At 43.7% G+C, this 26,477-nt stretch overlaps 1 protein-coding gene across 15 annotated transcripts in view; it reads right to left on the bottom strand.

Moving 5' to 3' along the window:
* AGRN (agrin) overlaps positions 1-26,477 on the bottom strand; it is a 670,274-nt gene that overhangs the window by 144,909 nt on the left and 498,888 nt on the right. For all 15 annotated transcript variants that reach the window (XM_075327095.1, XM_075327101.1, XM_075327098.1 and 12 more), the window contains 2 exons: positions 20,660-20,860; positions 1,900-2,051 (listed from right to left, as the gene is read on the bottom strand). In XM_075327095.1, coding sequence (XP_075183210.1) covers positions 1,900-2,051; positions 20,660-20,860 — 353 coding nt within the window. The remainder of the gene's footprint in view (positions 1-1,899; positions 2,052-20,659; positions 20,861-26,477) is intronic.

Below are 26,477 nucleotides of genomic sequence, written 5' to 3'. Positions count from 1 at the left end.
CACAGCAATTAACACTAGAAGTCCCAGAAATTTCGAGCTCCATAGGGTTCCAATGGTAGAAATGTTAAATGACCCCTCTCTGGGACTTCTAGTGTTAAAGGTCCCCATACTCAAAGTAAAACCGGCTAAGCCTTTCCCCAGGACTCGCCAATTATCTTGTGTGTATTGGTTTGATTTTAATTTCAGCATCCAATCCTTCTGTTTTTATGGAAGATAAGTGGATTAATCACCTCTTTCCATTGAAATCACAAGCATGCTCAGTCAAAATGAGCATGCATGTGTATTACATAGTTCCATTGGTGGAAAAAAGACCTACATAAATCAGGTTCAACCTTCCTCTACCAATTATTCATTGAGAATACAGGAGGACTAGCTGTTGACCGGCAGTTGATTGGCAAGTGGTTGACCCCCTTTGAAAACTATTGTGGGTTTTTTGGTTTGTTTTTTTTACCATAAATGCATGTATTTTAGGCTAAAAATCTCTTTAGTGATTGTGTTTTGAAAAAAATATGTGGCTTTTACCGCCTCTTTATTTCCTTACACATTCAACTTTGATGAGGCCTGTGGTCCTAAATCAGCTGAGGGATTAACAAAAAAAAAAACAAAAAAAAAACAGATAAAGTTTTGCAAAGTTTTGGTCAAACCATCATAGCAGGTTGACTGATGGATTCAGTTAAAGTTTGGCGACCAGTAATAGACAGCGCAACACAAAGGCTATAGAAGGCAAAGGGTGCAATACTTTCAATGGTACTGTATCCGACTGAAAATGTCATGTTTAGCTTTTATGTATTTAGGTAAAAAAAAAATTCCCCCAAAGGTGAAAACTTACACTTACATGGGAAATCATTCCTTTGGATGAAGATTTGGGGTCCCATAAATCAGACTCTGCTGATCAGTGTTTGTCATTACAGAGCAGTACACTGATGGTTTAATGACGACTATCTCATGACATTTGAAAAAAGATTGAATATGAAAATATGGATTACACTTTAGTTATTAGATTTAAGCTTTAATGGGTGGTACAATGCCATAGAGTTTACCCTAAAAGGGGATCTGTCACCTCTAAGACAATGTATGTTAATTAAACTACCACAAATAAATTTAAAACATATTAACAAAAACGCTGCCCTGTTGCAGGGGAACGCAAAAAAAAAAAGAGACTGGAAGTGCTCTGGGTGGGACTGAACACTTCTGCCCCAGCTAACTCCACCCCTCACTAGGTGATTGACATGCTGTAGCAGCACTACGTAGCTATCAGTAAGGTAATGGAGGTGGAACTGAGCCTGAGAATGGAGGGGTCGCTTCCAGGCTCATTGTATATTAAGTCTAAAGTAGATTTCTTAGCATTTTTGGCTCATAAAGGTTTGGATTCAATCGTGTTCTTATAATCTCACAGGGGATGCACAGAATTTAGAGATTCCTATTAAAGGGAATCTGTGAGCAGGTTTTTGCTCCCTCATCTGAGAGCAGCATAATGTAGAGACACAGACCCTGATTCCAGCGATGTGTCACTTACTGAGCTGTTTCCTGTCATTTTGATAAAATCACTGTTTTCTCTCTTGCAGATCTAGCAGTTATACAGAGTTCATGAAAATAGTGGACTACCTGCAGTGTGCCATGTAGTCCTGTAATGATAATCTCCTGCTGATTAAACAGTAATTTTATCAAAACGACACTAAGCAGCCTAATAAGTGACACATCACTGGAATCAGGATCTCTGCCCCTATGTTATGCTGCTTTCAGATTAGGTGTTAAAAATCTAATGAGAGATTCCCTTTAAGCCTCCAATACTGTTTCTCTATGGTAGTGATGGTACCAAGATACAGATTAGGAGGGATTCATAGGGGGCCTGTGTTGGACTGTAGGATCTTCGGCAATAAATTTCCATTGAATGCTCACCAGGTTTCTCAGCACAGCATGGCAGGTGAAATCACAGATACAGCGATCATCCTCAGCATCCTCGTCCCATGAGCCGCCGTATCGCCTACAACGATCTTGTTCACATTCGCTGTCCTCACCGGACCCTGATCCAGCAGCTCCAGAGCCACATTCTGTAAGAGGAAATACAGTAGATTAATGCACGTGTAGATGACTTCCCATAAAACGGGACAGCATGGACTCAATCATGAGGATACATTTATACCATCAGATTCTTAATTCTGTTCCAAAAGTGAAAACCCCATATAACTGGTCAGATGATGAAAACACTAAAGGCCGTTTTACACGCAACGACAACGCTAACGAGATGTCATTGGGGGTCACGGAATTCGTGACGCACATCCGGCCTCGTTAGCGACGTCGTTGCGTGTGAAACGCACGAACAACCGTTAACGATCAAAATTACTTACCTAATCATTGACGCGTCGTTCCATTCCCGATTATCGTTGCTGCTGCAGGTACGATGTTGTTCGTCGTTCCTGCGGCAGCACACATCGCTATGTGTGACACCGCAGGAACAAGGAACCTCACCTTACCTGCGGCAGCCCGCAATGAGGAAGGAAGGAGGTGGGCGGGATGTTACGGCCGCTCATCTCCGACCCTCCGCTTCTATGGGGCGCCCGCTTAGTGACGCCGCACAAACCGCCCCCTTAGAAAGGAGGCGGTTCGCCGGTCACAGCGACGTTGCTAGGCAGGTAAGTAGTATGATGGGTGTTAGCGATGTTGTGCGCCACGGGCAGCGATTTGCCCATGACGCACAACCAACGGGGGCAGTATGCACGCTAGCGATATCGATATCGCTACGTGTAAAGTGCCCTTAATTTATACAGGCAAGCAGAGATGAATGAACCCAAACTGTAAAGTTCGTACCGAACACGGACTTTTAAAACAAAAAAAAATAGTTAGTATCAGAGTTCGGAGTTCGGGTGCTGTACGTATGCTAACCACTTGATTGGGTATCAGGGTGCTCGGGTACAATTGGTGCTCGTCCCAGTGCATTCCACGTGTAGTCTCTGAATGGCTCTTACTGGAGTAACAACAACTTTTTGGCATGTAGTGTGTCCAAAAAAAAACAAACTGAAAAACCTCTGCCCTCTCTACCCTGGAAGTGCTCTGTTTATAGCTGGCTGTATGTTGGGGGAGAGCCAAACTGTGAAATCAGTGACTTTCAATGGCGTCTGGCATCAGGGATTAAGTACAGGTCAAGTCCAGATCCCGAACTGAACTTTACATAACATCCGGCTGAACCCGGCAAACCCAAACTTCAACAAGTACGCTAATCTCTGCAGACAAGTGATGCAGACACAAAAGAAGGGACTCTTTAGTATTTGGAGGTCTGTTGAGAAAACTGTGAAAGGGACAATGTAAAAAAAAATCCATTGGTTAACTGAAAAGAACACACTATATTAAGTCACAGCATACCATTGAAGAAAAAGGGTTAATGATCTGTGCTGCCGGTGAAGGACAGATGAAGCAGAACGTGTAATCCAAGTAGTTTATTCAAGTCTACGCGTTTCAAAGTATTAGCTTCTTCTTCAGGACACAAACTACTCAGCGTTTGGTTTTTACCCACTCCTGGTTTTGGGTTACAAACACTAAGCAGATTCTGTCCTGAAGAAGAAGTTACTACTTTGAAATGCTTATACTTAAGTAAATGACTTGAATTACACGTTCTGCTTCATCTTTCCTTCACAGGCAGTGCAGATTCTTAACTCCTTTTTTTCCTGGTATACGGTCTATCATTGTTGGGCTGCAGCAAGTGCATTTCGTGGTTGTGGGCACACAACTCCAATCAGGGGAGAGGTTTTTTTACTTACACCAACACCATGATCCAGATAAGACCCTATTGCACTTCTCTTTCCAGTTTTTAACCCTTATATTATCATGGGACACTTCAACTTAAAGGGAACCTGTCATCAGAAATTTTGCTTTAAACCTAAAAGTTTCCCCCTCTGCAGCTCCTGGGCTGCATTCTAGCAAGGTTCCTGTACTTTTGGTGGCCCCTTTTAAACCAAATTAAATACTTTATAAACTTGTACCTTTTGCTATGTAAATTTTGTAAATCGTCCATGGGGGCGGGCTCTCTGCTGACCGTTGCTGTTCCTCCAGCAGATTTACGCCGCCCCCCAACGCTGAATTTCATATCTCAGGACGCCGCCCCTGGGCGCCCGTGGTCCCGCGCATGCGCTGTGCGACTGTAGCGGGACTGTGCACTGTGTGCACATGTGACCGCTGGTGACATTTTGCGCAGGCACGAGGTTATGGGCGGCGCTGTGAGTGTCATCAGCAAGTGCCGCCCATAACCTCGTGACCGCACTTTCCCCTCTTCCTCCAGCGTTCTGCGCAAGCGCTTGCTGGCCAGATGACCCGACGTCACATCTTTCCCATCTTGCCCTGCTGCAGGGTAAGATGGGAAGGAGGTGACATCGGGTTATTTGGCCGGCGAGCACTTGCGCAGAACGCTGGAGGCAGTGGGGGAAAGTGCGTCCACGAGATTATGGGCGGGCACTTGTGATGCAATCACAGCGCCGCCCATAATCTCGTGCTTGTGACACACGTCACCAGCGATCCTGGCGTGGGCGGCACCTCGGCCGCAGTGGGCGGGTCCTGATGGATGAAATGGAGCGGGGGGGGACAGCGTCAATGTGCTGGAGGAACAGCAACGGTCAGCAGAGAGCCTGCCCCCATGGACGATTTACAAAATTTACATAGCAAAAGGTACAAGTTTATAAAGTATTTAATTTGGTTTAAAAGGGGCCACAAAAAGTACAGGAACCTTGCTAGAATGCAGCCCAGGAGCTGCAGAGGGGGGAACTTTTAGGTTTCAAGCTAAATTTCTGATGACAGGTTCCCTTTAAGCATGCTACTACAGTTTTGTGAGAGGAGATTGGGTTTATGCACCATCTCCACCCTCCGCCCCATGTCACTCAGTCCCGTAGCTATTCTTAGGGCTAGATTAACTCTAGAACACATACCTGGGGCCTCGCAGACCTGCTAGGTTACTTGTTTTCTATGGTTGATTTCTATGGTTGCGCATTCTAGGGTTAAGGGAAGGGTAAGTGCCCCTGAGTCTCTGCCTTCTTGGGAACCTAAGACTCCTCCACCATCCTTTATTTCTTGCTCAGTTTTTCTGATCCCAACTGAATATGGAGAACCAGTTAACCAACGGGTACAAGGGGGCTTTTTACATAAAGAGGAGGTCAATTAAGTCTCAGGGAATTGGTTTGTCTTCATTACTACAATAGAATTTAGTGTTGAGGGCTATGAACATGCACCAATATCTCTCCTACAGCAAGTGTACCTGTGATGGGGGCTAGATAGGAATAGATGGGTTTTCCCCAACCTTAAAAGAAACCTGTCACCAGATTTGTCCCCTATGAACTGTGGCCACAACCAGTGGGCTCTTATATACAGCATTCTAGAATACCGTATATAAGAGCCCAGGCCACGGCATAGACCATAAAAATACCTTTGTTGTACTCACCTAGGTAACGGTCCAGTACAATGGGTGTTGCTCCTCTCCAGTCTGGCGCCTCCTCTCTGCGGCGATTGCCATCCTTCTTCTACCCAGCCCAGTATGGATGACGTGTCCTACATCATCCACACAGGCCAGCATTCCGGTCCTGTGCAGGCGCACTTAGATCTCTCCTACTGAGGGCATATCAAACTACTGTAATGCGCAGGCATTAGGAAAGGTTAAAGACCGTCTGCACATGCGCACTACAGTGAGCTTGTTCTGGCAGGCTTATGGGAATGTTTTTAGATCTTTTATGTTTTATCTTGAGTCCTTCTTAGCTGATTTATGACCAACAGACAAGATCAAAGTTTATTGTGCAGGAAAGCCAAATGTCTATAAAAACAAAATGCTGCAAATTGTCCTTAAAGGGTTGACAATCCCTTTAATGTAATCCTTACTTTCCGAAGTACTTTGCTATGTTCTTTTTGTGCCTGCTTGGATTATTACACAAGGTGAAGGCATTTGTATACCGATGTGAGCTAGTAAATGTCTTCCTCTTAAATTTTCTATTATTTTAATAGTGGCAGGTCTAAGATATGGCAAGACATGCAAGAAATTTAATAGTAGACCTTGAACAAATACATAGAAAATTGCATTAATCGAAGTTTTGAAATCATTGAGCTGATGTAGTGACCAATTGTCTCAATCGGAGCCATCCGCCTTGCACAACCTTTAATTAGAAATAAATAGGCGCATTCATGCTCTCAGCCATCACCATGAACGGCTCAGACCCGTCACTACGGCTCTTTCGGTAATGTAACACTCTTATTGTTGATCTCTATTCAAGACCCTTCTTCATTTGCTATTAAAATAAGTCACTTTTAGTGGAAGTGGAACCTTCTGACAATACATAAAATAAAAAATCATATAAAGTCAATGGGTCACTCCATAATGAGTTCGTGCCATGAGAAACACTATTTAATAGGCGTCAGGTCTGCAGGCATCTTCACACGGAAACGCTTGGGCCAAAAATACAGCTTTTCTGCTGTCAGTCTACATGAAAAGCACACAATAGGGTAAAATCCTTTTTTTTCATTAACACAAATTTTTTATTCGAAGTGTACGACGGAAAGTCTTAACCCCGACTAACTCGTTGACCTCTTTCATTTATTACCCTGGCAACTCTTGTACAATTCACAAAGCAAAAGGCTACCGGTGACATCAATGGAAATCCTGACCTGTAGTGAGGAATCATGTATATTCTTGGGATTATGTGCAGAACAAAGATTTTTCCAATGTCAGTTTGCACTATGCCTATTCAACAAGTTTATAAAGAAGCAACTGAATTCAAGAAAATGCCAGGAAGATGACCCGTAATAATAGGGAGCAAAGTAATCCAAAGAAACCACTATTGGCGGCCATACATTAGATTAATGTAGAACAAACACACCGATTTTGTTGGAATCATTCAACCATCTAACATGTATAGCGCAGATAGAAAAACGATCAGGCATGTTGGATTGCAATATGGCCCCTCCTTTTGTTCTCATGGGAGATAATTTACATTCGCACTAGCCTTCCATGAAGGCTATAAGTGCCATGGATAGCTATCTAGTCACCCTGTCTGCACAAAAGCATATACCGGCTCTTCATTATTATGACCTGGAGGTGCCACCCACTTTACTTTTTAAATAACTATCTATATTCAATGGGTTGAAGTCAGGGGGCTCATCATCTGATCATAGCTTGGGAAAGGTAGACAAAACATGTCAAGACCTTGTTTGTTTTTTTCAAATCTTTACCTTTTGGCTTTTACAAATGAAAACTCAAGCATCATTATATATTAATGAGGGGGCACTACCATGCTTGTGTGCTCAGTACTTGTAACTAGTGATGAGCGGGTACTAACATGCTCGTGTGCTCAGTACTCGTAACTAGTGATGAGTGGGCACTACCATGCTCAGGTACTCAGTACTCGTAACTAGTGATGAGTGGGCACTACCATGCTCAGGTGCTCGGTATTCGTAACTAGTGATGAGCGGGCACTACCATACTCGGGTGCTCGGTATTCGTAACTAGTGATGAGCGGGCACTACTATGCTCGTGTGCTCGGTATTCGTAACTAGTGATGAGCGGGCACTACCATGCTCGGGTGCTCGGTATTCGTAACGTGATGAGCGGGCACTACTATGGTCGGGTGCTCGGTATTCGTAACTAGTGATGAGCGAGTACTACCATGCTCAGGTGCTCGGTATTCGTAACTAGTGATGAGCGGGCACTACTATGCTCGGGTGCTCGGTATTCGTAACTAGTGATGAGCGGGCACTACCATGCTCGGATGCTCGGTACTCGTAACTAGTGATGAGCGAGGTCTACCATGCTCGGGTGCTCGGTACTCGTAACTAGTGATGAGTGAGGTACTCACAACGAACAGGCTGGGTGCTCGGATGGGCGCGACTCGTTTACAGAATATTATGGAAGTCAATGAGAAACTCAAGCGTTTTTACATAAGATATTCAGGAAAAATGCTTGAGTTTCCCATTGACTACCATTACACTCGGTACATGAGTCAAGCCTGTCCAAGTGTCCCACTGCTCGTTACGAGAATAAGTATTGAGCACCCGAGAAAATAGTGCTCGCTCATCACTAGTAGTAATGCTTAAAGGAGCTCAAAGGTCCTTTTGCCACTAACTATAAGAAGACAACAACAGTAGTATAAATGATAGGTCAGCAGTAGCAATGGGTCAGCACTAAAATGTTCGGGTGCTATTTACTCAAGCAGAGCAGGTCAGATGCTCTTTAACGGCTCAACTCAGTAACGACTACATGGAAGTCAATGATTGGGCAGTTTGGCTCTCTGCCCTCATACATTCAGCCATGTACCTAGCATTTACGGGGGAAGGACGGCAGGGTTTTTTTTCTCCTTATTTTCTGTTGGAAATTGTAAATCCAAAAATGTTGTTTTACTCCCAGAGGGATAGCCATTCAGAGACTGAAAATGGTTCTTACTGGAGTGCCTGCTCCCATCATGCAGTGAAGTGGGCTTGTTTTTTGTCTTCGTTGTTGCACAGACAAAACATCCGAGCACTCATGATACTTGGCCAAGCATTGCGAGTACACAAGCACCCCAACAATGCTCCATCAAGTATCAAGCAGTGATGAGCATGCTCGCCCATCATTAAGCAGCACTAGAGATCAGCGAACCTGTGGAAGTTCGGTTCAGTGGGTTCAGGCGGACTTTGGATAAAGTTCGGTTTGCGACCCGGGCTTGACCTGCACCCCAATGGAAGTCACTAATTGGGCAGTTCGGGTCTCCACCCACATGCAGCCAGCAACAAACAGAACACGTCCGAGGTTGGGTGGGGGGGTTTAACAATTATTTTTTTGGGGGGTGTACACTACATCCGATCACGCTGTTGTTACCCCAAGTGCGAGCCGATCAAACTCTGCAAGCAGCTCGCACTAGGCTGAGCACCGAGTATACCTGAGCAAAGTGAAGCTTGCACAACTGGTTTGCATACATAAAGCACCCGAACTCTGTTTCTTTTGTAAAGTCTGTCTTTGGTATGAACATCGAAACTCTGGATCGCTCATCTCTACTCAGCACCTTTAGAGATTATGCACTGTGGTCCACAAGCTTCAAGTTATACCTTTTTAGTGTCGCATATTTCCAAATCTAAAGTTCCCCAATACACATTAGATAGATTTCAGCTGACTAATCTCCCCCAAACACAGGAACACTCGGTTCTCTACAAGCTGTTCCCAAATTCCTCTAGCAGAGACATATCTACAGGAAGAACAAAAGAATCAGAAGTTGGAAATCCAACTCCCTCGAAAACCGCTCTCCCCAACATCATCTATTGGGGAGAGCTAGGAGACCTGCCAACCTATTAAACTGGTGGCCAATCCTGCTGATATAGGCAGATTTGATGAATTGTGTATGGTTGGATTAAGTGGTGCCCTGAACTGAAAAGTATTGATTCTCAATTGGTGTCATCCACTAAGCACAATCTAAACTCCATTTAGCCATGACATGGAAGTTCCACACCAACGCAGAGAACTGCATTAACCTTAAGCGGGCTTTACATGCTACAATAAATCTTTCGATGTGTTGGCGGGGTCACGTCGTAAGTGACGCACATCCGGCATCGTAAGTAATATTGTAGTGTGTAAAACCTATGTGCGATTGCGATTGAACGAAAAACAGTTCATCGCATGCACATCGTTCAAAAGCTAAAAATTGTACATCGGGTTGTTCAATGTTCCCGAGGTAGCACACATCGCAGTGTGCGACACCCCGGGAATGATGAACAGATCTTACCTTCGTCCCGCGGCTCCCGCCGGCAATGCGGAAGGAAGGAGGTGGGCGGGATGTTTACGTCCCGCTCATCTCCGCCCCTCCGCTTCTATTGGCTGGCTGCCGCGTGACGTCGCTGTGACGCCGAATGTCCCTCCCACTCCAGGAAGTGGATGTTCGCCACCCACATCGAGGTTGTACGGAAGGGTAAGTACGTGTGACGGGAAATAATCGTTTGTGCGACAAGGTCAACAAATTGAACGTGCCGCACATACGATGGGGGCGGGTACGATCGCATACAATATCGTATGTGATATCGTAAGGTGTAAAGCAGGCTTTAAAGCGAACCAAAAAGCAGGATTTTCATATAGAAAGTAAAGCCAGTGCTATACTGGCGCTAGGATGCTGAATGTAACCATACCTTCAGTTGTGAGACTGGACGTTTTATTACAGTAATATGTGCAAGTAAAGTTCCAGCAATGCACTACCATTTGATTGACAGGTGCAGCAAGAAGGGAATATGTGGGTCGGTTTTTGCTATCTATTCCTGCCCCTGCCTGCCCTCCTGGCCTTCCTCCCCTCTGTCACCATCATACACGTTAATTCCGATGCAGGTAGACAGACAGGGGCAGGAATAGATAGCAAGACCCGACCGACCCACATATTCCCTCCTGCTGATAAAACAATGATTTTATTCAAACAACACACAGTCTGGTAGTTGAAAAAATAACTGGGATCAGGGTCTCTGTGTCATGAGTGTGTCACAGGTGACAGAACGTCATGTGTTTTTGGGTCATAGAAGGCTACTGTGATTGGCATCACAGAATGCTCCCTGACTTTCCATTGTTCCTGCTGTCAGTATTCATTGGTATAGGTAGTTTTCCTGCTGGATTCATCTCTATCCCTTTTGAACCCAGCAGGAGCTCGACTTCCACCCAGCTGTATTATCAGTTTTCACTTGGTGTTTAAATATCCCTTCCTTCCTTTGGACTGATGCTGGTGATATTTTCAGTTCATTCAACCTGAGGTGGCAAACAGGTGGTTTGTTCTCCTCTGTGGTATTGTTGCTGAACTCCTACCTGATTCATCTAATGATAAGTAGTGCACGCTTTTCCCCCTGTGTTTCCCTTGTATCTTCTATAGTTGTTTAGTGGGGTTGACGAAGAGCTGCTCCCATCCGTTCCCTATTTAGGACCCAGCACTAGGGATATCTAGGGTCAGGTATCCAGTTCGGTGCATAGGTGTGTAACCCTTCTAGGGTGGTTAGGGACCCCAGGGGTCAGCAGTAGGATCGGTCAGGGGTCACCATATTCCTTCTCCTTAGATATAGGGTTTCCCTTCCCTTCCTCTTTGCTGTGTGCTTGGTACTTGTTTAGTGGGGTTGATGGTTGATGAAGAGCTCATCCCATATGTTCCCTATTTAGGGCTCACGCTAGGGATACCTAGGGTCAGGTATCCGGCATGGTGCATAGGTGCGGAACGTATCTAGGGTGGTGAGGGACCCCAGGGACCAGCAGTAGGGATACCTAGGATCAGGTATTCGGCTTGGCGCATAGGTGCGGAACCTATCTAGGGTGGTGAGGGACCCCAGGGACCAGCAGTAACATCGGTCAGGGGTCACCATCTTCCCTCTCCCTAGTTTCCTTTCCCTTCCTCTTTGCCGTGCTCTTGGTACTTCCCCGTACCTAGCGTGACATTCTGTCCCTACATTTTGCTGCTCTCACATTACATGGCAAAATACTGCTGACAGATTCCCTTTAAAATAATATTGCATTCAATGACTGTCATGGAAGAGGCAAAAAAAACAAACTTCTGAGAATGAAGAAATTACAGACAAAATGAGTAAACGACATGGGCCATTTGGACGTGGCCTGTCATCAGCATTCACAGTGGCGCCAGGGGTTTACGCCACAAGCAGAAGAGCTCAGAACTTCTAATTAACAAAGCTACTTGAACGGATGTGCTGATTGTGTAGAAAAATATCCACACCGCCATGGGTATTTTCAAAGTGTACTTTTACCTTTTAATAATAATTACAGAAGTAGCGATTGTAAGATACGACGGGAGGAAATATTCAGGGACGGGAGAATCAGATACGGCGAGGATCTGAAGTGTGAAATGAAAGCGTCAGTGTATCAATCCTCCCCGGTCTATTTACGTAAAACGATCACCAGTTATCAGGAGATAAAAGCAAGGGATGCCGATAAAAGTCGCTCTTTCAAGTCTTCACTGAGCCCACAGCCCCGTCTCCTCTACACCCCCATCCGGCCCCACCACACTCCATTCCTGCGTACATCCCCAGCTTCATCCCAGCCACGCTGCGCTAATGAACTCATGGTAATTACACTTGCGCTGAATATGAGACGGGATATTAAAGGCTGTGCTCATAAATGATCACCCGAAAGCCGGAATCACCCTCCGAGCGTTGCTAGGCGACGAGTCAGATATACCCTTATTATCTGGCACTGTGTGGCTCTCTGGAGAAAGACGAAGCAGATCTACGGGACCAAAATGTTCATCCTCATCGTTTCATAATACAACGAAGGGATTAAACCACAATTATCGTCTCTCCGTCACCCAACGGTGGCTGTTAGAACGAACATAATGGGTCAATGTTTGCTTTTAGAAGAGTGGAGAAACCTAAAATACACAGTCGTTTTGAAAAGCAAGGATTTTTTTTTCTAGGTCTACCAGATGTGATGAAATGTACAGGCTTTAGTCATTTCGTTCAAAATGCACTAAAAATACAGATATATTCGATCGGAACGAATTGAAGAATACACTTGTGTTAATACCATTTGTGCCGTCCTTTACAGCAGACATAACACTTACATTTCAACTTTTCGGTTCAGTCAATTTTTCTTTTACGTGGGGCTGACTGCGACTATGATAAATTTTATCCGGTACTGTCATTTTTTCATGCTATATACAGAGAAAAATATCTAACATCAATTTATTTAACAAAGCGACTGATATTCATAGCCAGATGGTTGTGGGCAGAACAATGCCGGAAGCCATTTTGTCTAGCACTCCCATACACAGGAGTGCTCGCATTGCCAAGTGCTCCTGTGGTCTATCTACCTCTGGGACGACAAAACGATCAGCAGTCTGAAATCAGACAAGCAGGATTATTAGGCTGAGGCCACACGGGGATTAGTGCGAGTCCTTGCATGACACTCGTCTCACACTCACAGCACAGCGGGAGCCAAGTGTCATACGAGTGTCATGCGACTGGGGCTCGATTGTGCAATCAGACCACAACTGCGGAGAGAGGGCCGGCGCTGCGGAGGAGAGGGAGGGATTTATCACCCTATCTCCTCTATTGCAGGCTGATCCAAGAATTATACTGCACTTGCGTTACACGCTGTAATGTGAGTGCTGTGCGATGTTTCTCTTGCCCCCATAGACTTGAATGGGTGCGAGTGAAACAGGATCGCATTCAACCCGCAGCATGCTGCGACTGTTTTCTTGGTCCGATTAGGGCTGAGAAAAAAATCGCTCATGGGAGCTGCTCCATAGGGTAATCTTGGTTTGAGTGCAATGCGATTTTTTTTATCGCATTCCACTCCGTATTACTCGCCGTGTGTGCTGACCCTTAAAGGGAACTTGTCAGGTGTAATATGTACCCAGAACCACGACCAGTTCTGGGTGCATATTACTAATCCCTGCCTAACTGTCCCTGTATCTAGCAGCACAGATAAAGGGATCTTTAGAAAAACTATTTCTAAAGATCCATTATGATATGCTAATTAGGCCAGGGACTAGTCGCAAGGGTGTTACTTTCCTCGACTAGTCCACCCTCTTAGCATGTTAGCACGCCCACAGGGGTCTCAACGAGCCACAGCTTTTTCACAGCTCGATTTAAATGCTTTAGTCAGAAACTTGGATGTTCTTAAACATTCTGCAGAACTTTTAGACTTTAGACTAAAGGAAAAGAAGCTGCTAGCTCCTGCCACCTGTTTTTTCATAACACAGAAGCAGAGAAAAAGGGAATTCCTTCCATACTTTACTCAAAACAGTGCTCTAGTGCATGGCAGTGATGTTCCTGTGCTAATGGAAAAATGTAATTTAATTTTTTAATTTAAACTGACGAAGGATGACATGTTTGAAACAAAAATGAGAAAAGGGCTTGGGATTGTTTGAAAAAAGTTGGGAAGAAATTTCTAGGTCTACTAAGATCCAAAATGTCTATTGTGGAGAACTTGCTGAAACATTTGAAAGCCTTGGGTTGCCTGATGTATATGAAGTTTAATTGTTTACATTCCCACTTGGATGACTTTCCTGAAAACCTTGGAGCTGTTAGCGAAGACCAAGGAGAAAGGTTTCATTGGGATATCAAGGAGATGGAACGATGATACCAAGGTAGATGGAACGTGAACATAAAGGGGGATGACTGACGGATGCTTCACAGAGAATATCCACAGCTTTCTATAAGAGAAGATGGATCATGAGTAGGGATGATTGAATACCAAAATATTCGACTTCGCGAATATCCGACGAAAAGGTCACCGCTATTCGATGCGCAATTTAAGTCTATGGGAAACCCGAATAATGTCACGTTGGACCTAACGGCGAGCTGTGGTGACTAAGGAAAATGCCCAAATGGATGGGAAAAGGCAGAATCTTTCTCACTCTCACTCTCTCTCCTCCGTGGAGCTGGAAGCCGGAGCAGTGGGAACTATATATTATCGTTCATGGAAGCTGCGGCAACGTGTATGTACATGACACTGTGCAGCCAAGCCAATCACAGTAACACCACAATAAAGCTGGCTGCAGCGTAACTGTGAGAGCAAGCAACATCAGATGTGTTCATTGGCTGGAAAACAGGCGCCAGAAAGTCAGAAATGAAAATGAAAGTATCGGAGAGGATGTTGTTTTATTTGTCGGATACCAAATGACGCGAATAGCCTGTTATCCGTCGGATACTAAATAGTGGTGAATACATTCGCTCATCCCTAATCACGAGAAAAGGAAAAGACACAAGAATTAATTTCCAATAAAGTTGTAGAATTAATAATATATTGTGTACATTTTTGGCTACGATAAAGATTTTTCTGTTTTGTGCAAAATCCATACACGATGGTTAAAAATAGAAGTGTTTTCTTTTAAATCAGGGCATAAGAATCAGTTATTGTATTTGACACCATCTTCATAAACCCAAAATTTGCATACGTCTGTAATGTTCTTTGATAGAAAACAAATGGTTAAAAGTTTTGGATTCCACCATGAACAGCAGCAAAGAGGCTCAGTAGTTAACTAATCTTCAGGGTCTACAAGTACTGCATAGGTCTTAAAATCCATCAATCTGCTTTAATGTGCTGGTAATCACCCTTAATAGCACTCAACTACTCAACAATGACATGACTGCCGTTTATAACTTGGGCTCGAGAAGGACTGTAATCACCACTTCATGAAGGACAGAAGCAATAGAAACAAAAAAGGATGTTTGCCAATGTCTCCTTCTCTAGGGATGAGGATAGAAGCTGGCAACGATAGAGTCATCCTCTTCTACAATATGAACAGGAATAGATGTCCTTCCAAGTGACTCATATACAGGTGCTACATAACAGGTGCGGCATAAACAGCAGCTGCCCAAACCTCTTCTCGCTTGTGCACACCTTCCAGTGCCAAGCAAGTGCATTATAAATGGCTAGTTGGACAGCAAAGAGAAGTGCGGTGTCACTTCTACAAACCAAAGCTTGCGTATTAACAGAACATCATGTACATTTTGAAAACGAAGGGGAGAAACTTCATAGTTCTAAGGTGGAGTTAATTGGACAATTGTGAGAGTAGCACGGGGCTGTAGTCGCGGGTAAGGGGTGCTTCTGCTTCTCAGCAGCTCTCCTCCGGCTACCTTCACACTTCAAGGAGGAAGGGGTTTGTGACGATATCCCTGGCTGGGTGTGTGGTCTTTGTGTGGGCAAGCCATACCTGTAGCTAGGCTATCGTGCAATTCAGGACTTGTCCACTGGGGATTCAAAGACTCAGATCCTGGCTCCTTTTGCAACTGTGTTCTACAAACAGTTATGCCCAGTATTTTTGTCACATCATTACTGTGGACACAACACTTGAACATTTTCGGTACAATAGATTTGACTTCCAAGATACAATTTTACTGCAGGCTACTCCATAGTTCCTGATACTACTGCTGTTTGCACCTCACTGTCTGGCACCACGGTTTGATACAATAAAGTCAAAGAGTCTCGCATGGACATGGTCTCTTCTTCCCACTACAGGGATCTGGTCTGCATAACAGTTTCGATCGTCATCGTACAAGGCTCGCCTACTGATGATTCCATGCCGACCTGTTCGCCTAAAGGGTACTATACAAGCTGCGACATCGCTAGCGATCTCATTAGCGATGTGAATTCTAGATCGCAAGTGCGATCTTTGGAGATCGCACATGCGTAAAATGACCTATGGGCGATCTCAAAAGATCACACTTGCGATCTAGAATTTCACATCACTAATGAGATCGCTAGCAATGTCGCAGCGTGTAAAGTACCCTTAAGTCTATAGCAAACCTCCTCTTTTGGACTAGTACTGCTGGAGTCTGTCGCAACCCAGGAATATTTTCAAGAATTTGGGCCTGACACAACTGGAGTTCTTCCTGTGCTCTGCGTTCCCTGGTGTGACCATGAGGGTCAGGTTGAATTTAGATTGCCACCGACACCCACTCTCTTCGGCCTAAGGTATCTGACTGGCTTGCACACTTCTCCTAAACGCTATACTTCCCACAAGTACAGCTTTCTACTGTCTAATTCTGACTAAACTAGGATTAAGTCAGGCTGTACCCGGCAGCTGGCCCCTCCTATGGGCTTTCCACAGAGTTTAGCTATTCATTGCCTATACTCCCCCTGTCGCTAGGCAGAACCTAACCTCTTCATCAGGGAGAAGTACTACATACCAGCCACTAGATGGCCACACTTACACTCTGGGCAGTAACACATTATACACATAAATACAGTTCACATTATTATACTTTAACATTGATGAGTGTCTTAAGGGCTGGGGCACATGGGCCTAGCACCCTCTTACAGAATCACAAAAAATGGTTGAAACTGCACCCTTACATTGCCTTAAATCATATGCAAAATGAGAGGAAAATATTAGTCATTGGAGTTCATCCAAATTTATTCACGTTTTATTTCATCGGCCACGGCAGTGGATTTTTGGGCCTGGATGGGAGAGTACTATTTGCCTAAAGCAACTAAACCCCTAAACTAAAGACCTATAAATAAAGCTTAACTTTTATTCATTTGATTGTTAAATAATAGCTAATTACATAAAGTGCAGGAACAGCTCATCTAATACCTTTATGTATATAAACAATCTTATCTCTCTCCTACTGTGATTATTTCATGGTCACATAGTCTTTCTTGCCAGCAGCTATTATTAGTACTCACTGTCCTAGCACTAGCTATTAAATTCCTAAAGGTAAAGCCTCCTCAACATGTTTCACCTATACAGGCCTCATCAGGGGAACATTTGAGACTCAAATATGGATGGGAGAGTGAGCGCCACCTCTTAACCGATGACATCTACATCTCTTAATTTGATTAATCATTTGTGTCAAGCCATAACGATGACATTGTGCCAAGCTAGGTAGTCAAAAGAAGAGCAGTGGATAGCGGCAGGTAAAAAGGCAGTACTCCCTCTTCTGTCCAGCGGCCACAGATTGCTGTTGTGACCAATGAAATGGAACATGCAAATTGATTCGCACCATCAGTCACTGATTTCTATGACATGTTATAGAGGACACGGGGGTTGGAGAAGAATCATCAGAGTATCAGTAAGGCAAGTATTACTTTTATTATTGACAGCATTGGGTTTTATGTTTTTTTAATTACCGTATTTTTTTGTTGTATAAGATACACCAGATTATAAGACGCACCCCAAATGTGAGGGAGCAAAATAGGGAAAAAAAATAATTTTTACTGTAAAGATGAGTGTCTATCTTGTAATTCTAGTGCCTCTTATATTAGCTCACCAGGGGGGAGCGGCGGTGGTGGAGTGGCTGAGGAAGGTCACAGGAGGCAGGGTAAATAATGCTGCGGGCTCAGAGGAGGGGGTGTCATGGCTCGGGCGGGTCAGTGTGCGAAGTGTCGGCGATACTGCGGGTTCGTGTGGTGTCACGGTGGTGGGCACCATTGATCTGCCGGCAGGCTCAAAGGAGGAGGTGTCGTGGCTCGGGAGGGTCAATGTGCGGAGGGTCGGCGATTCTGCGGGTTCGTGGGGTATCACAGTGGCGGGCACCATTGATCTGCCGGCGGGCTCAGAGGAGGGGGTGTCGCAGCTCAAGAGGATCAGTGTGCGGCAGCAGAGGGTCGGCAATACTGCAGGCTCATGGGGTGTTGCGGCGGCGAGCATCATTGATCTGCCAGCAATTGATGAGATGGACTACAAGAAAATGTCTGCAGAGGCGGCGCGTGCATCAATTGGCCTCTGTGGCCATTTTCTTGAATTCCATCATATCAACCGCCGGCGATTCAGAGCATCCTGTAGATCAATGGCACCCGCCGCCACGAACCCAAAGTATCGCCGATCCTCAGCTGCTGCACACACACTCTTTTGAGCCGCGACTCCCTCTCCTCCAAGCCCGCCATCAGATCAATGGCACCCACTGCTGTGACACCCCACGAGCCCGCAGTATTGCCAACCCTCCACTGCTGCACACTGACCCTCCTGAGCTGTTCCACTGCAGTGACACCCCCTCTGAGCGCTCCGTATCGCCGCCCCGATAAGACATGTGGTTTATAAGATGCACCCCTATTTTTCCCCCAGTTTTTTGGGGAAAAAAGTGTGTCTTACAAACCGGAATATACGGTAAATCAAGATCAGACAACCCCATGCTGTGGCCATATCTTTTATAACATCACAAAGTGTCTTAATTTGAAAAGGGAAAGGTAGATTTCAAGCCTGACAGATCTACAAAACCCTTTTCATATCAGCTGTTTCATTTGTGGCTATTAATACCTAATCTGCAAAAACGGAAAAACATTATTTCTCCTAAATTATTATAATTATACACAGTGTCTTAGTAACTGGCATGTGAACAGCTCTGCGAATTCTAGCAAGCTTCCTTTGCGCACAGCTGAGCTCGATCGAGTAGTATTGATGTGTCAGCACACCAAAAACAGAAGCCAGCGGTGCTGTAATTCGCCTATTATCAGCACACCTGAACCGTCTTCCCAACTAAAACACATTATAAAATTAGCAAATTCAGATATTAAAAAGATGAGGCGTCTTCACCTAATTACTTCCGAGATCTGAAGAGAACATGGGACAAGATGCTTATGTAACGCAAATCCTCAGTCAGGTTGAGTGAAGAGCAAACAAGAAAGAAAATATCGAATCGTTACGGCCAGATAAATTATATTTAATATCTGATCCAAACTTTTCTAGAAGTTCGGAATACTAAAGAAGGTTGTACTCCAGGGACACACTGATAAGGAACTTAGAGCATCAATGTGGACAGCAAGCGAAAAAACCACAAGTCAACATAGGGGTCAGTATTGGGCCCTTCTCAAAGGATAGTTAAGTTATTGTGGTCAAATAAATTTTGGGGCGATTCTGACACAATTTTTACATTAATAAACCACCATTTAACCGCACGGCACAAATCTACCCTGATACATTTGCATGTGACTCTTTAGTGATATTTTTGAAGCATATGCAACACAAATGGTCACTGTCCTTACAAAACACTGCATAAATCAATAATACAAGCAAATATAAGAATCTTTGTAATATATTTTATTGGAGGAATATAATCATTTCTCCACTTATGATGCTGCTTTCTAGTGTTTTATCTCATTCCAGTGCTGGATGCACAGCTACACTGCTCAGTACTGCTGTGTAATGTCATCCATGCTGCTGCTTTGTGCATTCCCAGCTATGCTGCTCAGTATGGCTGTATAATGTCCTCCATGCTGCTGCTTTGTGCACTCACAACTACATTGCTCAGTACTGTTGTATAATCTCCTCCATGCCGGTGCTTTGTACATTCACAACTACACTGCTCAGTACTGCTGTATAATGTCCTCCATTCTGCTGCTTTGTGCATTCACAGCTACACTGCTTAGTACTGTTCTATAATGTCCTCCATGCTGCTGCTTTGTGCATTCCCAGCTACACTGCTCAGTACTGCTGTATAATGTCCTCCATGCTGCTGCTTTGTGCATTCACAGCTACACTGTTCAATACTGCTGTATAATGTCCTCCATGCTGCTGCTTTGTGCATTCCCAGCTACACTGCTCAGTACTGCTGTATAATGTCCTCCATGATGCTGCTGCTACTTCTGAACATGTACTCAGAGACAGGAGAACAGGATCCCTCATGTCTGTATGTGCTGTGTGTAGCTACTATTCTCTTTCAAAGCTGTTTTTTATTAATTGTTAAAGGGGAAGGAGTCACAATACACACCAAGAGATTTTAAACAATATACGGTAAGTCACTTAGGGTATATAGGAATGAAAAATAATAATATTATATAAACTATTAAACTATCATATGGGCATAGGGAAAAGGTGAATATATGAAGTTAATATGAAATAGGTTAATATATAGCTGCTCTTCTCCACACTAGCTCAGAGACAACTGAAGATTAGAATTCGAGCCTGCAGAGGGGAAAACTGGTGAAGATGCAGGATAGAATGATATAATGTTGACCACAAATAGTGTTATTCATCGTTTACCAGATTATTCTGAAAAGTTACTTGAAATGACAAGTTTTAAAAACGGCATCAAATTGGCAATTATAAGTACCCCAAAATAATGGTGACATAAAGCACAAAAAAAAATTACTTGTACACTCATTTTTTTTATCTTGATTCCAAAAACCGAGATAATCTTGTGAAGTGTGACTAAATCTGACCTCATTCCGAAACCCCATGATATATTTTTCATTCCTCTTTTTGTAATAGAAAACTAACAACAGGAAATTCAGATGGGAAAATTGAATTACCGTCTTCACAGGACCCTGCTCGAGAGACATCTATTTTCTTCTTCTGCTTGCAGGATGCAGCTTGTAGTTCACACTGGTTGTCATAAGTGACTCCATCGCTGCCGCACACTGGTAGGTACGGCTGGCGCTCACAAGGTTGGCAGACGCACTGGTTGTTTACACACTTCGCACCAAAGCTGCAAATGGTGTTTCCACAAGTTTCTGAAAAACAATGATACAGCAAAAGCAAAAATACAATTAGTTCACCACTAGGAGTGGAAGAAGCTACAGGATTTTCAACAATTTGGTAATGTAACCTCATGTTTCAAAAATCGAGGCATGCATGATTCACCTCCTTAAATTGGATCACACATGGCCATTCAAGTCTATAGGTTTGTGAACGAAGTCAGACCACACTCAGACGTCATCCAAGAATGGAAAAGATGGAGAATTTTTTTTTTCAAATCTTCTCCACACTGGATCACACTCCAATAAGATTCTGAGTCGCATATTTGGATCATTTTAAATCATCTTTAATTAGTGCTGGATCCTATTTGTCGATAAATTTGTAGACTAAGGGCGGCTTTGCACGTTTCAACATCGCACGTGCGATGTCGGTGGGGTCAAATCGAAAGTGGCGCACATCCGGCGTCACTTTCTACATCGTTGTGTGTAAATCCTAGATGATACGATTAATGAGCGCACAAGCGTCGTTATCGTATCATCGGTGCAGGCTCCGACTTTTTCATAATTACGCTGCCGCGACAGGTATGATACTGTTCCTTGTTCCTGCGGCAGCAGACATTGCTGTGTGTAAAGCCGCAGGAGCGAGGAACATCTCCTTACCTGCCGCCGGCGGCTATACGGAAGGAAGGAGGTGGGCGGGATGTTTACATCCTGCTCATCTCCGCCCCTCTGCCGCTATTGGCCGCCTGCCGTGTGACTTAGGAAGGAGGCGGGTCGCCGGCCAGAGCGACGGTCGTAGGACAGGTGAGTGCATGTGAAGCTGGCGTAGCGATAATTTTCGCTACGCCAGCTATCACAAGATATCGTACCTGCGACAGGGGCGGGGACTATCGCGTGCGACATTGCAGCATCGGTTTGCGATGTCGCAACGTGCAAAGCCCGCCTTAGTCCAATAGAGGCATGAAATAAATTAGGGTCCCATCAAAGAAGGGCCACCTTGTCGCGGTGCTGGGCTCACATGAATTGGCCAATTTATGATCTAAGTACCTTTATTTTTCTAACCGTATTTCATATAGCATTAATACAGGTTACATTTCATATATTCTAAGTTTGCATATGTGTTCCCGCTTACAGAGTGCTGTTGTAGTCTTTTGTATTTCATGTAGTCCGAGCATCTCACACCTGTTCACATTTATATGGAGATTACAGTCAGTTTTCTTAGTATATTAGTGGAGGTATTCACTGCCTCATGTTCTGTCTGTGCTCCCCTCCCATCAGTCCCAGGGTGTGTTTTTAATTAGTACTGGATCCTGTCTGCCTACAAATTTGTAGACCAAGTCCAGGAGAGGCATGATACTAATATAGGGTCCCATCAATGGGGTGTCACCTTTTTGCTGTTGATGGGCTCACATGAATTGACCAATTTATGCACTAAGTACCTTCATTTTTTCTAATTATATTTCATATAGCATTAATGCAGTTTTACATTTCATATATTCCATGTCTGCATATACAGTATCTACGTGCTTACAGAGTGCTGCTGTATTCTTTTGTGTGTCATGTAGTCACCTGTTAACATTTACTTAGAGATTATGGTCAGTTTTCTTTTGTTTTTTTTTTGTATAATATTAGTAGAGGTAGTCACTGCCTCATGTTCGATCTGTGCTCCTTTCTCATGAGCCCCTGTGTGTGTTTTTAATTAGTATTGGATCCTATCTTCCCATAAATTTGTAAATTAAGTCCAGAAGAGGGATGATACTGGTATAGGGTCCTATTAAAGAAGTGTCACCTTGTCACGGTTGATGGGCTCACATGAATTGGCCAATTTATGCATTAAGTACCTTCAGTTTTCTAAGTATATTCCATATAGCATTAATGCAGTTTACATGTCATATACTCTATGTTTGCATATATATTTGCAATTAAAGAGTGCTGCTGTAGTGTATGCTCTCTAAGACCAGGAGAGGGATGATACTGGTATAGGGTCCCGTCAAAGAAGTGTCGCCTTGTTGCGGTTGATGGGCTCACATGAATTGGCCATTTTATACACTCAGTACTTTATATATATATATATATATATATATATATATATATATATATAAAAAAAGCACTTACAGAGTGCTGCTGTATTCTTTTGTTTGTGTTTCATGTATTCTCTTTATGTAGGTAAAACGTAAAGGGTACCTGGAACCTGTCATCAGGAAAGGACCCTTTGCCCTGAATGAGGCTGTATCACTAAATCAATGTCTGCCCATAATATTGCTACTTCTTTTACTCCAATTTGTAGACCCTATGCCATGCCTTAAAAAAAAGAAAAGGACACCTACAAGGGGTCATGTGTTGATTCCATGGATTTTGTCAATTCTGACGACAGGGCCCTTTGAAATTATCAGTTTTTCTAAGTATTTCAGGTGTAATAAACTTTTGTTTGATTTTTGAGCTTCTATAAATAACTACAGAATCTCAAATCGTTCACCATAATAAATAACATACCGGTACCGTTACAGGTCCAGGGCTGAAAATGAAGAAAGTCTTAATCGAGCTCTGCGCGCAATAGATGAAAAGAAAACTATTGCTGGCGGAATTACCGACCGCTTCATCCAGTGAACGCAGACTCCTCGTAAACAACAAGGTTATTTTTACCCCATCCCCAGAGGACATTTTAAAGTCTGACTAAGAAATTCATAAAAAAAAAGAAAATTGTGAAAAATGGAAAATTGCAGGTCTTGATAACATTTCACGCTAATGTCCCCTGTAATTCACTGCTACTCACATGGTGTCTGGCAAGTCTAGAAAACTGGAGTAATTTGCCGGCGACACAGTCAAGCCAATTCTATGATTGGTTGTGTTCTCTTTTTTTCTCTTATTTATAAGGTCCGGGCACTTACATTACTTCTAAAGCCGAGACTATGAAGATTAATGCCGCGTCCATGCCTGCCCCTGCCACAGCTGAGAGGCTTAAAAATAAATGTGTAAGAAATGCTCTCGGCTCGGTTTGCATTATTTTTACCTATTGCGAGGAAAGTGAAATCCCAAAATGTATGAGTGTTTGATGGCGAGGCTGAAGAAAAATCAAGAAATAAAGCCCTGACAGTGGGTGTCCTGTCTCTCAAGAAGTTGGCAAATTGAAGCAAGAAGTCTGTCTGATCTACAAATTAGAGAAACTAAACTTTTAGGGAACCTATCATTCGAAAAATGACCTTGTGTATAAATCAGGTTTTTGTGTTACTTGTATTTTATTTTATTTTTTTAAATAGGCAATATTTTTTTCTATTTTCTATCACAAAATTTTCACACTGTGGCCTTATGGATATTTTAAACACAGATTTAGAGAGACAGGGGAAAACCAAAACTCAGATACACTGCAAACTCATAAATACAAAGAGTAAAGGCCCCATTACACGCAACAACGTATCTAACGATATATCGTCGGGGTCACAGATTCCGTGACGCACATCCCGCATCGTTAGCAACGTCATTGCGTGTAACACCAACGAGTGACTGTTAACGATGGAAAATACTCACCTAATCGTCGATCGTTGACAAGTCGTTCCTTTTTAAAAAATCGATTGTTGGTTGAGGACACAGGTTGTTCGTCATTCCCGAGGCAGCATACATTGCTACGTGTGACACCTCGGGAACGACGAACTACAGCTTACCTGCGGCCGCCGGCAATGCGGAAGGAAGGAGGTGGGCGGGATGTTCGGCCAGCTCATCTTCGCCCCTTCGCTTCTATTGGGCGGCCGCTTAGTGATGCCGCTGTGACGCTGCACGAACCGCCCCCTTAGAAAGGAGGCGGTTCGCCGGCAAAAGCAACATTGCTAGGCAGGTAAGTCCCGTGTGACGGCTCCTAACAATATTGTGCGCCACGGGCAGCGATTTGCCCGTGACGCACAAATGACGGGGACGGGTGCTTTCACCAACGGCATCGCTAGCGATGTCGCTGCGTGTAAAGCACCCTTAAGAGACTAAGGAGAAAAGCAAATGAAGTAAGACAGCAACAAAAGGAAACAAGAGTTAACACCATAACCACTCACAGCAATAATGCACAACAACCACCAGTAACTCTGGATCAAACCACCTCTCCAGACCAGGATAGAGAAGCTATAGCTGGCACTTATGGAAGCGTCCAGCCATCATATATAGGAGGGGAGTGAATGTGATTGGCTCTCCCATAGCATGTGACTAAGGGAAATTCACAAGAAGCCCAGAAGAGATGAGCTCTTGCTAGCCTGCCTATGAACCTCAAGCCTATAAGTCAACGCCCAAATCTCCGTACTGATCAGATAAATATATCTTTGTACCATGTTAGCCAGTAGATAGAAAAAAAAATGTTTAAAAGAACTCATCAGAGAAATTAGAGAAATTAGAAGACAGACTGCCAGAATCTGGACTTTTGATGTACTTTTTGCACAATATCAAAACTAATAAAAATTTCAAAGTATACTTCCCTTGCTTGTTTTCTACATTATTGAGTGCCAGGGGTCCTCTCTATAATACCTTTTACTATTACCCTGACAGCATCTACCTTTAGTGGTCGAGCCAGGCTTATCCTTAATGTATCGGTATTTTATAGTCATGTGGTCTGCATGAAAGTGTAAAAAGTGATGTCTTGTGTGGCACTTTAAATTCTGTTTTTACAATGATGTGGATGGATGTAGAATTGATTTTTATTACATCTCACACAGGATTATGTGACATTCCCCTTTATCAGTCAGATTTTTATTTATTAGATTTTTTTCTAATGAATGGGAATATTCCTCAAAATGTAATCCTCTGTAAGACTTTTCTGCACTTTTCTCATTACTTCCCCATCATCATCGAAATACGGATGTGTCATTGTTGATCCTTCGCTTCTTGTTTCAACATGAAATCCTGGAATTACCAACTATAAAAATAAACACGACTCATGATACCCTGTTGGGAGATTTTTATGATATATGTTATAGTTGAGCAAAAAGATTACTCGCTCGTCTGTGACCAACAAGCCAGAGCCCTGCGAGCCTCCACTGATCTACCTGTCAGAATCCCCAGTACCTTTTCTGATTAGGAAGCTTCGCACAATGGGCACAGATGATGTTGCAGAAACCTTCTAATTAGAAGAGGCGCTGGGTATGCCAGTAGGCTGGGGGAGATTCGCAGGGCTTTGGTTTGTTCGTCACAGATTATTGGTGTCCCTGTTGGACTAGGGACCAATGACTACTTTTTGCTCAGTAAAGTTTTTTCATTTGAGAATAATCCGCTGTAACCATAGAGGACATCATTTTGGCCCTGCGAATCTTCACCGACCTACCTGCCGGAATCCCTGGTATCTTTTCTGATTAGGAAAATCCACACAATGGACACGGATGATGTAGCAGGGACCTTCTAATTAGAAGAGGTGCTGGGTATGTCGGTAGGTTGGGGGAAATTCGCAGGGCTCTGGTGTGTTGGTCACAGATAATCAGTGTGGCTGTTAGACTAGGGTCCAATGACTACTTTTTGCTCAGTAAATTTTTTTCCATTTGAGAATAATCCGGTGTAACCATAGATGACATCATTTTGGCCCTGTGAACTCTCACCCACCTACCTGTTGGAATCCCCGGTATGTTTTCAGATTAGGAAACTACACACAATGAGCATGGATGATGTTGCAGGGACCTTCTAATTAGAA

Source organism: Anomaloglossus baeobatrachus, chromosome 11 (assembly GCF_048569485.1).
Source record: "Anomaloglossus baeobatrachus isolate aAnoBae1 chromosome 11, aAnoBae1.hap1, whole genome shotgun sequence".
NCBI classification, from domain to species: Eukaryota; Metazoa; Chordata; class Amphibia; order Anura; family Aromobatidae; genus Anomaloglossus; species Anomaloglossus baeobatrachus.
The sequence above is the reverse complement of the archived record's forward strand: the minus strand, read 5'-3'. Positions and strand labels throughout refer to the sequence as shown.